Here is a 12985-nt window from a genome sequence, read left to right on the forward strand (position 1 = left end):
TTGCTCAGCAAAATCTGACCAGGTAGTGTTTTTAAGTTGTTGTTGTTTACTATCTGTGTGCTTAAGAGGAAGCACAGAGGAAATTTGTTGCATTTAATGTTCTTGTCTTTGAAAAGCTGAAAGCCTATCCTAATGCCCCACAGAATGGAAAAACAATTATCTGCTATAAGAAAATAATTACAGTCATAACTCAGGTCGAACATGCTTCATGTTGAGCGCATTCGAGTTGTGCTCCACGGCAACCCGGAAGTAACGGAGTACGTTACTTCCAGGTTTCGTTGCTCGCGCATGCGCAGACGCTCAAAATGACATCATGCGCATGTGCAGAAGTGGTGAAAAGTGACACGTGCATGCGCAGACGTGCTGTTGCTAGTTACATTTGCTTCTGGGTGCGAATGGGGCTCCAGAACGGATCCCGTTTGTATCCAGAGGTACCACTGTACTGATTAATCATTAAAGGAAATGCATGCCAACAGTATCTTTTCCTCTCTCACACACACACATCCTCCATGAGTACTCCCTCACAATTGCAAGAACACAGATGGCACAAGTCATCTTTTAGCAATGGAATCTCATGCATGCCTACTCACAAGTAACAACACCGAGTTCAATGGCGCTATTTCCTAGGTAAGTATCTGACTGAAGGGGGGGGAAACTTTTTTTTAAAAAACCATTCTTTTGCTATACCTTTTGGCAGAATGGAATGGCTTTTCCAAATGTTTTAAACATCTTTAAAATATTTTCTGGTGCTGCTCGAGAATTTTGTTGTGCTGATCTTATTTCTTGGCTGCTGGAGCTGTTATGCTGCATTATTTATATTTTTTTGTTTCCATCATGTATGGCCAAATTACAGTAAGCAGCTCAGAGAGTTTTGCTATTGAGCGGCATGAAAATATTGATAATGCACAAATTGCACGCATTTTAGAGGGAGACAGAGAGAAACAACTAACTGCTGATGCTATTATTAGCATGGGGAAGAAATGTAATTCATGCTTTTTGTGCTGTTGCAAGGGGGGGAGCATGTGTGTGTACATCTTTTGATGTTTGTACTGAAGAAAGAAAAATGAATTTAAAACAGATGGAAAAAAATATGTGTTGCAGTGGTTAGAGTATAGAACGGGGAGCTGGGAGACCGGGATTCAAATCCCCATAGATACTCAGTAGGTGACCTTGCACCCGTCACTCAGCTCAACCTACCTCACAGGGTTGTTGTGAAGGCAAAATAGGAAGTGGGAAGAAAGCATGCATGTCCCCCTTGAAGGAAAGGTGGGGCATAAATGTAATTGTAGTGATAACAGATAAATAATGATAATTTTAAATGGGCGAGTCAAACTCCAGATAGGTTCAAGGGGGAAACTCCCCATGAAGGAGATGTTTTAGGCCCCCCAGGCAAAATTCTGCACTGAACAGCCGTCTGTTTTGATGGGGGAGGGGCTAAAACAGGAGGGCCAGAGGCCAACTTCTAAGAATACCCCCAAGCCTGACAACATCCTGCGCAGCTTGCCAAAAAATCCGAAAAACCAACAGCTATTGCACTATAAACATGGAAAGCCCTCACAAACGTCAGTGAGATAGCAACCTAATACAGTCGTACCTCGGAAGTCGAACGGAATCCGTCTCTAGAAGTCTGTTCAACGTCCCAAATGTCTGGAAACCAAGGCATGGCTTCCGATTGGCTGCAGGAATCTCCTGTAGCCAATCGGAAGCCCCGTCCAACGTTCGGGTTCCGAAGAACATTCGCAAACCGGAACACTCACTTCCGGGTTTGCGGCATTTGGGAGCCAAAACAGAACATCACAGCAATGAATCACACACATGCTCAGTGGCAGAGCATATTTGGTAGGCAGAAGACACCAAGCTTACTCTCTAGTTCAAAGGATCAGATAGCAGGTGATGCAGAAGCCCAAGACTCTGAAGAACTGCCACATAAATGCCGCAAATACTGGGCTAGAGAGCCCTGTGTGCCAAGATATATAGGCTTTGCAAGGAAGTGGTGAAACAGGAGCTTCTGAAGTCATAAAACAGAACCTGGATTTCTTTGAACATGTTTGTATTAAAGCACATTTTAAAATTACGTGTTTATTGAATGGGTGGGGGCAGCATTTATTATTAACATTTGTTATAATTGCTTTTTACCCTCAAAAAGTCTCAAAGCAACTCACATGACAAAATGCAATGGACAATAACTATAAGGCCAGAATATTTAAAGCAATGTATAATGCAAAATACCTAAAATGCTCATTCAATAATATAATAATAAGGACAAGTGCTATCCCTCCACCCCTCTTACCTGGTTAGGCACATGCTTCCGAATGAACTTGACACCATGTTCTTCCATGTGCTCCCCTATTTTGTTTGCCATCTCCTGATCAAAGCCCCTCAGGAGAATGGATCGCACCATGACAGTCACATCTAAGCCAAGGCCTGCAAGGAATCCTGCACACTCAAGGGCGACGTAGGAAGCTCCAACCACCAATGTTTTCCCCGGGCAGTAATGCAGGGAGAAGAGATCATCACTGGGAAAACAATAATAATAATAATAGGAATGAACAGCTGAGTCAAAAATACAAGGGAAATCCATACAGCTGAGATGTACACAACTGACACTGTCGAAATTACAGAAGGGGCAATGGCTTATTCCATTATGTTTTATCTCTACTTTTGTGGTTCATAAAATTTTACACATTGTTTTGCACCCCAGAAGGCAGGAGATATGTCAGGTAGCAAACTAACTGTAAGATGAAGTCAGAGCACAGAAGTAATAATAATAATAATGATGATGATGATGATGATGTAATTTTCAAGGAGAATGTAAATAATCTCAGAGCATTATCTAAAGCAAGTGGTCACAAATCAAGCAGTTTATGAGCTGGTGATGAAATTAATGCATAGTTTACTACATAGTAACCTACATAGTCTACATAGTAAACAAGGAAGACCACAAAAGTGGTACAGACTGACTTCCTTTCTGCACATTCTGCTGTATAAATGGAAGATTTCACATCAGGAACCAGAAAGTCCAGGGCTAATGTCTCACTCCAAGCCTTTCCTGCCTCCAGTCTGAAGAGTTACATATGAAGAAGCTCAAACATCTTTTGACTGGCTGTGCATTTTCCACAGAGAAGGAAGTGGAGAAGAGGCATTTGCTATGCAAACAAGCCCTCCTGTCACCGTAGATCTTACACATGCCAAGAAATCAAAACCAAAGCAAGAATGGCTCATCACTTGAAAACTGATATTTTGCCCAAGGAGGAAAGGAGATACGAGTTTTAAGTGGCTAGCTGTTCTGACACAAAAGTGCTTTTAAGCAAGCAACACATATGTGAAAACTGATACTATGCCACTTCAAAACTCTGTACGTTTGAATCAACCAACCCAGAATCACTTCACTCATAACACCTGACACTTACTTTGAATGACAGCGGGCACTTCCCCCAGGACATACATTAAGACACATTTTAACGGGTTATCTCACCTGGTGATGCAATATTCTTCGTCTCCAGGGATGCCCAGATAACGGGGCCTCTCTCCAGTGGCAATCAGAAATCTTTCTGCTGTGTAAAACTTCTGAACTCCTTTGTTATTTGTTGCCTGTAAATAAAAATGCCAGCAATTTTGAACTGTAAAAGCCTGTGGCTGTGAGCTCTAATTCTGTTAAGCCAGAGGAGGATGGGAGATGTTGCTGGATGCCAAATGCTCTGGGCTGGCAGCCAGATCTAGCAGAATTTCTTCATTTGAAGCAGACCACCCAAGCTTCCCCAGGAAAAGAAGGATAAAGGCGGCAATTTCCATTACCTTAATTTTGTGTGGCCCGACAAACTCTCCATAAGCGTTTTCGTATGTGACTTTATTCTCTCGGAGGGAAACCCTGTAGCCCCAGTTCAGAGAGCCAATATAATTCTGAACTGCTTCAACCATAGTATCCCAGCTGTGATTTATGGCTGAGGATTTAAAAACAAAAGTTAGATGGCAGTTCAGTCCTCAGCTTCCCAAGGCTTTCATTTTCCATTAGCATGTTATGCAATAACAGACACACCTGATGCACAGCTGTGTCTCTCCTATTTATAATTAATTCAATTCCCCAAGCTTTGTGGAGTTTTGCCGACACTGCACGGATTAACAATGTGGGTGAGTGTGGTCCAGCGTATTTTGCAGGTGCTGCCACATAATGCTCTGAAATCATCCTTTAGAAAGGAAGGTCTTATACACACAGAACTCAAATTTGCTTTGCTATTATCACTACAGTACTAATATGGACAAACATCTGATCAGTCTCCTGATACTCCACTTGGTGTCTCCAGCTTTTAGGTAGATAAAATATGTAATCACAATAAAAACTCCTAGAACAGTCTTCCTCAACCTAGTTTTAAGTACAGCACCTTTCAGCCACAGCGAATGTGGCTTATGACCAGGGATTGGGGGAATTGTAGTACTATACAGTATTTTTAAAAAATCTGTAAGGCACCAGGTTGGGGAAAGGCTATGGGGGAATGCCAAAACGGTGTATAATTATTTGTGTGTGTGTGTGTGTGTGTGTGTAAAGCAGACCTCCATCCCTTTGAATCCTGTTCCCCACCAATGGTCTCTCTACACCTCCCACTCAGGTTACTTCCTAAGAGCAGCACGGATTACACAGCCAACAGCCCACATGGGATTCTATGTCTATACCTTTGTCATCCAGCTGCCACCCAAACTTGGGTGAATCCTTTATGGCTTGCCCAAGCAAAGCCGTCTGGTGCATCAGCTTCTTTGGAATGCATCCTACATTGACGCAGGTTCCTCCAAGACCTGCAAAAGAAAGGCAACCTAATGAGCTTCATACGGCAACTCGTTATGAAAGGACCACCCAGTCATTCAGTATGGCATTCAAATTGACCAGCTGTATAACTTTTGGTCCGTAGGTCATTGGCTGTTTAAACATTCTGTCAGAGCATCCAGTCCTTCCTCTACAACAGCAGAGTCCTGCCTTCCCCAGGGCAACTGGAAAAACGTTATTGATCTGGACTTTTATTTCTTCAGTGTATATACTGGGAGTGGGCAGGTAGGCAGATATGAAAGCCAGGGACAAGCAAGGTGGTTTTGGAGCCTATGTGACTGGTGCAACAAGGCCACCCAATTTTTCAGGGGAAAACTGGGCCCTATTTTGTCTTTCCTCACCCTTCAGAAGCAGCAGCCAAGAACACTCTGGCCGAAGGGAAATACATGGATGATCCCTGTTGCCCCAAAACTCCAGCAAGATAGAAAAGAGCCATGTCTCATGAGGAGATCATCTGCTTTGCATGGAGAAGGTGCCAGGTTCAATCCTGAAAACCTGGAGAGCCACTGCCTGTCAGTGTAGGCAAGGCTGACCTAAATGGACCGATGGTCTAACTCAGTATAAGGCAACTTCCAACATTCATTCCACAAAAAGCCAGGGCTGCACTAGCCAGTGGATGAAGCGACCTCATCATTTTCAGACAAAGAAAATGGAAGGCAAAGGACTCTGTAGCTGCTGTAACAAGATCCAAATGTCACTTCCCCAAGTGAGCATGCTAGCCGCAGGGAAACTGTGATCCTATGCACTGATTTATTTATTTCTAGTAAGATGGGTCCTGCAAGGCATTTGTCTTCCCTGGGTAGAATCACAGCAGTAAAAATGGTACTGCTGCCAAAATTAAACATTTCTATTTCAGTCTTTAGCCATCAAAATATCAAATCAACAGCTACAAAGGGCAACAGTTATTCTTAGTATATATTAAAGGGTGAAAAGCTGACTTGTGCACTGTACGAAGTAGTACTTTATATGTTATGTGCCCTGATTCTATAGGCAATCATGTTCAAGGATTAGGACAGGGGAGAAACAATTCAACATGTACTTTGGTGTCCGAGATTGGAAGAAAATGCCAGCTTTGAATGGATGTCTTTATAATAATACAATAATAATTATCACTGTTATTAGATTCCTATGCCATCTTTCCTCCACTTATCCCCTTCCCTTATTTTATGCTCACAACAACCCTGTGAGGTAGGTCACACAGTGAGCCTCAGGGCTGAGTGGGGATTTGAACCCTGGTCTCCCAGGTCCTAGTCAAACACTCTAAGAACTATGCCACACTAGTTTCCCTAAGGTAGTGAAGGCTGAGAACCATTTACAGTACTTACCCCATCTTGTTCCCAAAGGAGTAGGGACAACAAAATCCAGAACTAAGACCTTCTTGCCAAGTTTGGCAGCTTCCTGGAAATCAAACAAAAAAATACCACAGCTGAAAATCTGTACTCTAAGTAATGGTGGCCAAGTTGTAAAAAAATAACTGCTTTATTATGAATTTGGGGGATCAATATCTAGTGTTCACAAGGGGCAATCTTTCTCCCCAAGCGGGTTACCAATTGATGTGGCAGTCAAACGACTTGTTATAACCGGAAAAACAAATGGTCCAACACATTTTGAATTTGCCTGAAGTCTTATAGCACATTCTTGGGAGGGGCTTTCCAGGACAACTTCCTTCAATCCTGCCATCTTTCATGACGAAAAGGCAAGATTGGATTTTTCACAACAATTACTACAGTCACAAGAAAAACACCACTTAGCTGAATGCCACAGGCGCAAAAGGAGGAAGGGAAGGGTGAATGTAACGACACAAACTTTAATTAAACGCTGAAAGATAATTTGGCTGCTCAAATTCCCACAACTCGGTCAAATGATGGGTTGGATCCCATTACGTGGACGGCCCTCAAGACTTCTGGATCACAGGGCATTTTAAATGATGATACTTCTTAAAATTAGCTTTATTGCCATGCAACATGTGATGTGTTTGTCAAGCGTTCCTGGCATGTGAACCTGGCCTTCGCCCCCAGCCATGGCCTGCATCTTAAGCATTCCAAAGCAGATCATTATGGGTGAATACACTAAATGCAAAGATGAGTCCCCAGACCCTGGCTGCGCCGCAGACCTGAGTATGAGCCAAATCACATGTTACATTATTCACACTTTTCTTAAAGCATGCTTTAGCTGGCTCCTGGGCTCTGATCTAGGATGTGTTCCTGGATTGGGAAACAGTTGCTCAATGAACCCTCAACACCACCCCTCCCCGGAGTACAATTTGTGCCTAAAAGGGAAACTAGTTGTGTGGGACAGGATTCTGGGACAGAAAACTGGCCCTAGGCACCAATGCAGACTGAAGAACACCTTCATTGCCAGGTTCCCACAGCTTTAGTTAGAAGAAAAAGCAAAGCGGCTAACATGCTTTTTAAAAAAACTATCAATAGTACAAGGTGTATTTTGGCTTTGAACTTCCAATTCTGGCTGGGTGTATCGAAGTGGCAAATCTAACACCCGCCAGCATTCATGGGCAGCTATCAGGACACCAGCTCCATGACAGGGTCCACTACCACTGTCTCCCCTGGGCAGCCAAGTCACTTACCACAGGGGATGTCAACTGTCGGCCATTTTATTCTTCTGATATGGCCCCAACATAGCACTGCTCAGAGGAATTGTGGGAAACTAAGATGGTGGGTGGCTCTCATCAAGTTGGTACAGACAGCAGCACTGCTCCCGCCACTGACCACCACCACCACCACCAGATAAGCCCAGCAGGAGGCACCCAGATGCAGGAGTAGGCCCACCACATGGAGCCAGCACAACTCATCTCCCAGTCATGGCTGCTGCAGCCAAATGCCAGGGGGGTGGGATCCCCTGCTGAAAAGAGGTTGGTGTGTGTCAGGGGTTCCAAATGCCAAAAGGGTGGCCATTTGAGTCACCGCAGCACTAACAAATTTATTGTAGCATAAACTCTTCCGAGACAGAGCACTGCTTTGTCAGGTGCATGAAGGATTATGCTCAGTTGTGCACAGAAGAAGAAGAGGTAGAGTTTGGACTTGATATCCCGCCTTTCACTCCCCCTAAGGAGTCTCAAAGTGGCTAACATTCTCCTTTCCCTTCCTCTCCCACAACAAACACTCTGTGAGGTGAGTGAGGCTGAGAGACTTCAGAGAAGTGTGACTAGCCCAAGGTCACCCAGCAGCTGCATGTGGAGGAGCAGGGAAGCAAACCCGATTCACCAGATTACGAGTCCACCGCTCTTAACCACTACCCCACACTGGCCCAGCAGGACGCAGTGGCAAGCACGGGGGAATGCTACTACAAAGTGAAGTCAGGAGGCTCCCTACTGCAACAGAAGGGTGTTGCCGTTTCGCTGTACAGAATGCAAATGCAAGATCCGAATAATAGAAGATCCGATCAGAAAGGGTGTGTGACACCCACTTCCTACTGATAACCAATTGATAAAATATAAACACCAAAAGGGAGAGAATTGCTTTCTGCAAGTGAGCTGGCCCAGGCCTGCAAAAGCTAAACTGATCCCATCCAACTCTGACTGATACTGTCAAAGCTGCAAATGAATTCTAACTCAACTTCATTAGGAAGCTTCCTTGGAAACTTTTTTCCAAGTTTGGAAGCCTTCAAATGTGGTACAGAGTGTTCAGGGACACTGAAATGCTCTCCCACTTCTTTCCTCCCTGAGTGTTGCCAGTTTTAATCCGTCATCTGTGATTCTGGGGAAAAACTCATGTCTGAAATTCTGGAGAGTCACTGACAGAAGTAGAAAATGTAAAGCTAGATGGTCAATATCAGGCAGATTCTCACACTCCTATAATTCTCTCTCTAGTGCTACAGCTTTATAATTCAACTCACAGTAGGAATTAGAAAAAGCATACTAACTACTTTGCTGACATGGGTATGAAACATTTGCTTGTTTTCTCCCTAAATAGGTGGCCTTTTCTTGTCCGCTGTTGTCTTCTCCTTTTCCCAAATTCATTATCAAGAACTCTAGTGCTCAAGCTGGTGATTAAGCATGGTATATTTTAGATGGCAGGCACTATTCATCAGTACATTACATACTTGTGCTCCCAACTGCAGAACCATCATTTGTCTGCAAAAGGAGCAAAGCCCAACAATTTAAATAATCACCAGCCTGTTTTTTAAGCCACTGACCACACCAGGTATATCAGAGCTCTAGAAAGGCAGGAGCATCTTCTTGGAGGACCAAGGTGCATAAACACCATCTAATTATTCCTGGAGATGATGATCAAAGGAAGCAGAGAAGAGAAAAGAGGAAGGAGATAGAGGCCCCATCTGCACTATACATTTAAAGCAGTATCATACCACTTTAAACAGTCATGGCTTCCTCCAAAGACTACTGGAAATTGTAGTTTGTTATGGGTGCCAAGAGTTGTTAGGACAGCCTTATTCCCCTCACAGAGTTACAATTCCCAGAATTCCCTGGGAAGAGGGACTGACTGTACAGCGTCTGGGATACAGTCTCTGCCCAATTATTAAGAGCAACGGGATAGAATGGACTCCAGATGGAAAACCTGGTCTTTAGTCAAGAGTAGAAATGTTTCCAGAAAAAGGGGGTTCCAGGTCCATTCTAGAAGGTGGATCTAAAACCGATCAGTGATGTTCCCAGGCTAGAATTTGCCTTGCAAATCCAAGAAGCCTCTAGAGGAGGAAGGAGCTGGATTTGTCATCAATCCTTTTGCAATACTAATGTTAGAGTGTGCAGAGAGAATCGTATCTGCACAAGGCCGTTTTGCATATGGACAGAATGGATTGCAAAATCTTTTCCAGACACCGGATTCTCACTCCTACAGCTCAGAGTGGATCCATTCTTGGAGTAGGACCAAGCTCTGGTTGGCTAGATTGCTTTCATGACCACACTTCTACTTATCATACCTTGGAAGCTGCAAGTCCACCTGAGCCCCCTCCAATAACTATCAGGTCGTAGTCATAAGCAGGTACCAGTGCTTGTCCATTCACATCCAGAAGCTTTTTCAGGGTTCTTTCATGGTGTGCCTAAACAAGAGAAAAATAAATGTGTCCATTAAAATGAGCCCAGGATAGCTTGGTACTATGAATCAAATGACAGGAAAAAATTATTATGGCAAGGGGGAGAAACCATATGTGGCGAATAAGGTGCACTGGTAGTGTTTAGCAAAACAATGGAAGCTGCCTTATACCAAAACAGACCACTGAACCCTCTAGCTCAGAGTTATCTATACCAGGTGTGGACCACTTTGCTTTTTACTAGCATCTTGAGGTCTACCAAGCAGAGCCAATTGCCTACTGCACCATACTGAACCATTTACAGGGATGACCAGAATCTGAGTTATCACAGACCTGGGATGCTAATATGGTAAGAGAAAAAACCTCAGTAGTGGTTGTTAGTTATATAAACCCAATCTCTTTCCTTAAGCCACTGCGGCTGTTTGTCCCTGCTGATAACACTGCTGTGGTGATTACAGGGCCTACAAAAGTAACAACAACAAATCGTCCAAGCTAAGCTACAAATGTTAAAACCATGACTATATCCAGGAGTGGCGCTTTAAACATCACTGACTACCTTGCCCCCCAACTCCTCCCTCATCATGTACTAGCAACTGCAGAGATTGTAAGAAAAGAGGCACCCATTGTCTGAATTATCAAATTTGGAATCAAAATTCTCCTGCAGGAAATCTGTTGCCTGTATTGTAGATGGCTAGGTACACCTGCCATCCCCTTTTGTAAAATTTAATAGCTTGTTCCTACTCTCTGCTTTCCACAATTTGCTATGTGTGTTAGTTGGGGCTGGTGTTGCTGAGCAATGGATGATTGGGCCGTAAGGCAGCTGGCTGGTTTGATTACCGTATTTTTTGCCCTATAGTACGCACCTTTTCCCCTCCAAAAATGAAGGGGAAATGTGTGTGCGTCCTAATCCTAGAAATCTATTAAATGAAAAGTGAGAGTCCATAGTCAAGTGAATGGAAACATCCTGGAAAAGGGGTGTCCACCTTTTGCCTGGAATCCTGCTACAAACTGAAAATATCTTGGAGAAATCCCAGTTTACTACAAGGTAAAGATATTTAGATATTAAGATCTGACTGGAATCTTTGCTTTACTAAAATTAGGAGCACCCATAGTTGTGATGAGAAGTGCAATAACAACTTTACATCAATCTTCTCCCCATGGTGGGGCAGAAGTAGAGAAAAGGATTGAATCTGCCCCATTTCCCACCCCCTTTTATAACCTCCCTCAACTACTTTTACTTAAGTAAATAAGTAAATAAAGACACAAGGAAAGACTGCAACTCACATCTAGTTAGGCCTTAATTTCATTTTAGAACTTCCTCCTGCAAAACTATAAAGAGAACCTGTAAAATGTTAAAGTCACCCTGTTTAAACAGCAGTTTTGCTGCCCCACTGTCTCTATAGCCAATGCTACGCTTCTCGTAAATATCCATGCCGCCAAATAATTAACAAACCTGAATTGCCTGTTCACTGGCATGGGGATCCTATTTGCATGAAACTCTCTTTCACTCACAGGTTGATAGCTGTAGACACAAGGCACAGAGACAAGTGTACCTACTGCAACCCTGAACCCATCTCTTTGGCATGCAGATAAAAAAGCCCGATCAGCTTTCCTGGAAAGGATGGGCATGGTTTGGCAAGGCACCAAAGCTGCTTGTTGCAGAAGCAGCCATCATTATGTGAGATGCAGCCCCACTGGTCAACTGAAAAGGCACAGCTCTGTTCAGCTGCAAATAACGATTTGCATAAGTACACCCTAGAAGAACCAATCAAAAGCCTACCCTTTTGTATGCATGCATTTCCTCTACACCAGTTTCGGTCTATGCTCCAGAAATACAGATAAAAATCAAATCATACCGTGCCACAGCCCGGAAGAATTGGACCGGGGTAAACTATGATTAGCAGCCATTATCCTCCGGTAATGATTATCTAAATTTCACAAATGCATTTTGACAGCTGGGGTTGGCAAAACACATTCCCTATCTCTCCACTCCGGTTAAAGTCATTGCATCAAAAATTCACAAGGCCTAAACTTCACCAGGAGCAGAACTCTCCCGCCTCTGGATAAAACGTTTCTGCTACCATTGACCTCGGTGGTACAAGAGGATCTCAACAGCAGATATAAGTCAAATTAGAGCAGTTCCAGAGGGCCTTGACTTTTGGAAATGAGAGCATTCTGATTTATTTATTTATTCCACTCTTCTTAACAGGGTATTTATTAATTAGAAATATATATATATATATATGCAGGTTTTGGTGTCCTCGGGTGTCTTCCCGTGTAAAAGTTGGGGTGTCTAGGCGACGTTTCGACGAGGTCTCACTCGTCATCTTCAGGCTGGTGCTTTCGGCTTCTTGTTACTGGAACAGCTCTGTTCCAGTAACAAGAAGCCGAAAGCACCAGCCTGAAGATGACGAGTGAGACCTCGTCGAAACGTCGCCTAGACACCCCAACTTTTACACGGGAAGACACCCGAGGACACCAAAACCTGCATTCCTGTACCCGTGAAAATCTACGAAAACATATATATATATATATATATATACACACACACACACACTTTTCCATTTATTATGTATGAATCTAAAAGCACTTCATAAAATGCATAAAAGCATGAAATTAGCAGCTGTTAAAAATGTCCAGAGATCCCCTCCAGATATCCTTTAAATTGGGCAGCCATGAGATTTGTGCTCTCAATACTGTTCCCACCTGCAAAAAGGTTTTATTTTGGGAGGCAGGGGGAGAGATAGGTTGTACTCAATGCCAGTACAACTCAGAGTAGACCCTTTGAAGTAATTAGACATGATTAACTTAGACTTATAAATGGGCCTACTGGTCAGTAATCACACAGCTCAAAGATGGAGTTAACTCTTCATTAGCAAGATGATTGATTTCCACAGGCCTAATAAGAAGAGCAGCTCATTCTCTGTGTTCTTCCTCCATGAAAATCCCACTCTCCTGCTTCAGCTTCTGCCTCTTATTCTAGACTTCTCTCTGCCACAGACTCTCCCAGCTCACAAAACCCGGTTACCTCTTCAGCTTCCAACATCACCTCTTCCCAGTCTTCTCCCTCTGACCACTCAATTGAGGTCCCACCACTAGTCCCTGGGCTCCAAGCCTTCTTCCCTTGGCAATTCCCCAGCTGGTTCCTTCCATCATTCCTCTGCA

The 12985-nt window shown here is 43.5% G+C and overlaps 1 protein-coding gene across 1 annotated transcript in view; it reads right to left on the bottom strand.

Annotated features, from left to right (window-relative positions):
• TXNRD1 (thioredoxin reductase 1) overlaps positions 1 to 12985 on the bottom strand; it is a 30560-nt gene that overhangs the window by 14178 nt on the left and 3397 nt on the right. Inside the window, exons 2-7 of the mRNA XM_081928315.1 lie at positions 9710 to 9829; positions 6142 to 6214; positions 4669 to 4788; positions 3796 to 3941; positions 3476 to 3591; positions 2291 to 2516 (exon numbers count right to left, since the gene is read on the bottom strand). Of these exons, the coding sequence (XP_081784441.1) occupies positions 2291 to 2516; positions 3476 to 3591; positions 3796 to 3941; positions 4669 to 4788; positions 6142 to 6214; positions 9710 to 9829 (801 nt within the window). The remainder of the gene's footprint in view (positions 1 to 2290; positions 2517 to 3475; positions 3592 to 3795; positions 3942 to 4668; positions 4789 to 6141; positions 6215 to 9709; positions 9830 to 12985) is intronic.

Source organism: Podarcis melisellensis, assembly GCF_964234715.1.
Source record: "Podarcis melisellensis genome assembly, chromosome: 10".
Classification (NCBI taxonomy): domain Eukaryota; kingdom Metazoa; phylum Chordata; class Lepidosauria; order Squamata; family Lacertidae; genus Podarcis; species Podarcis melisellensis.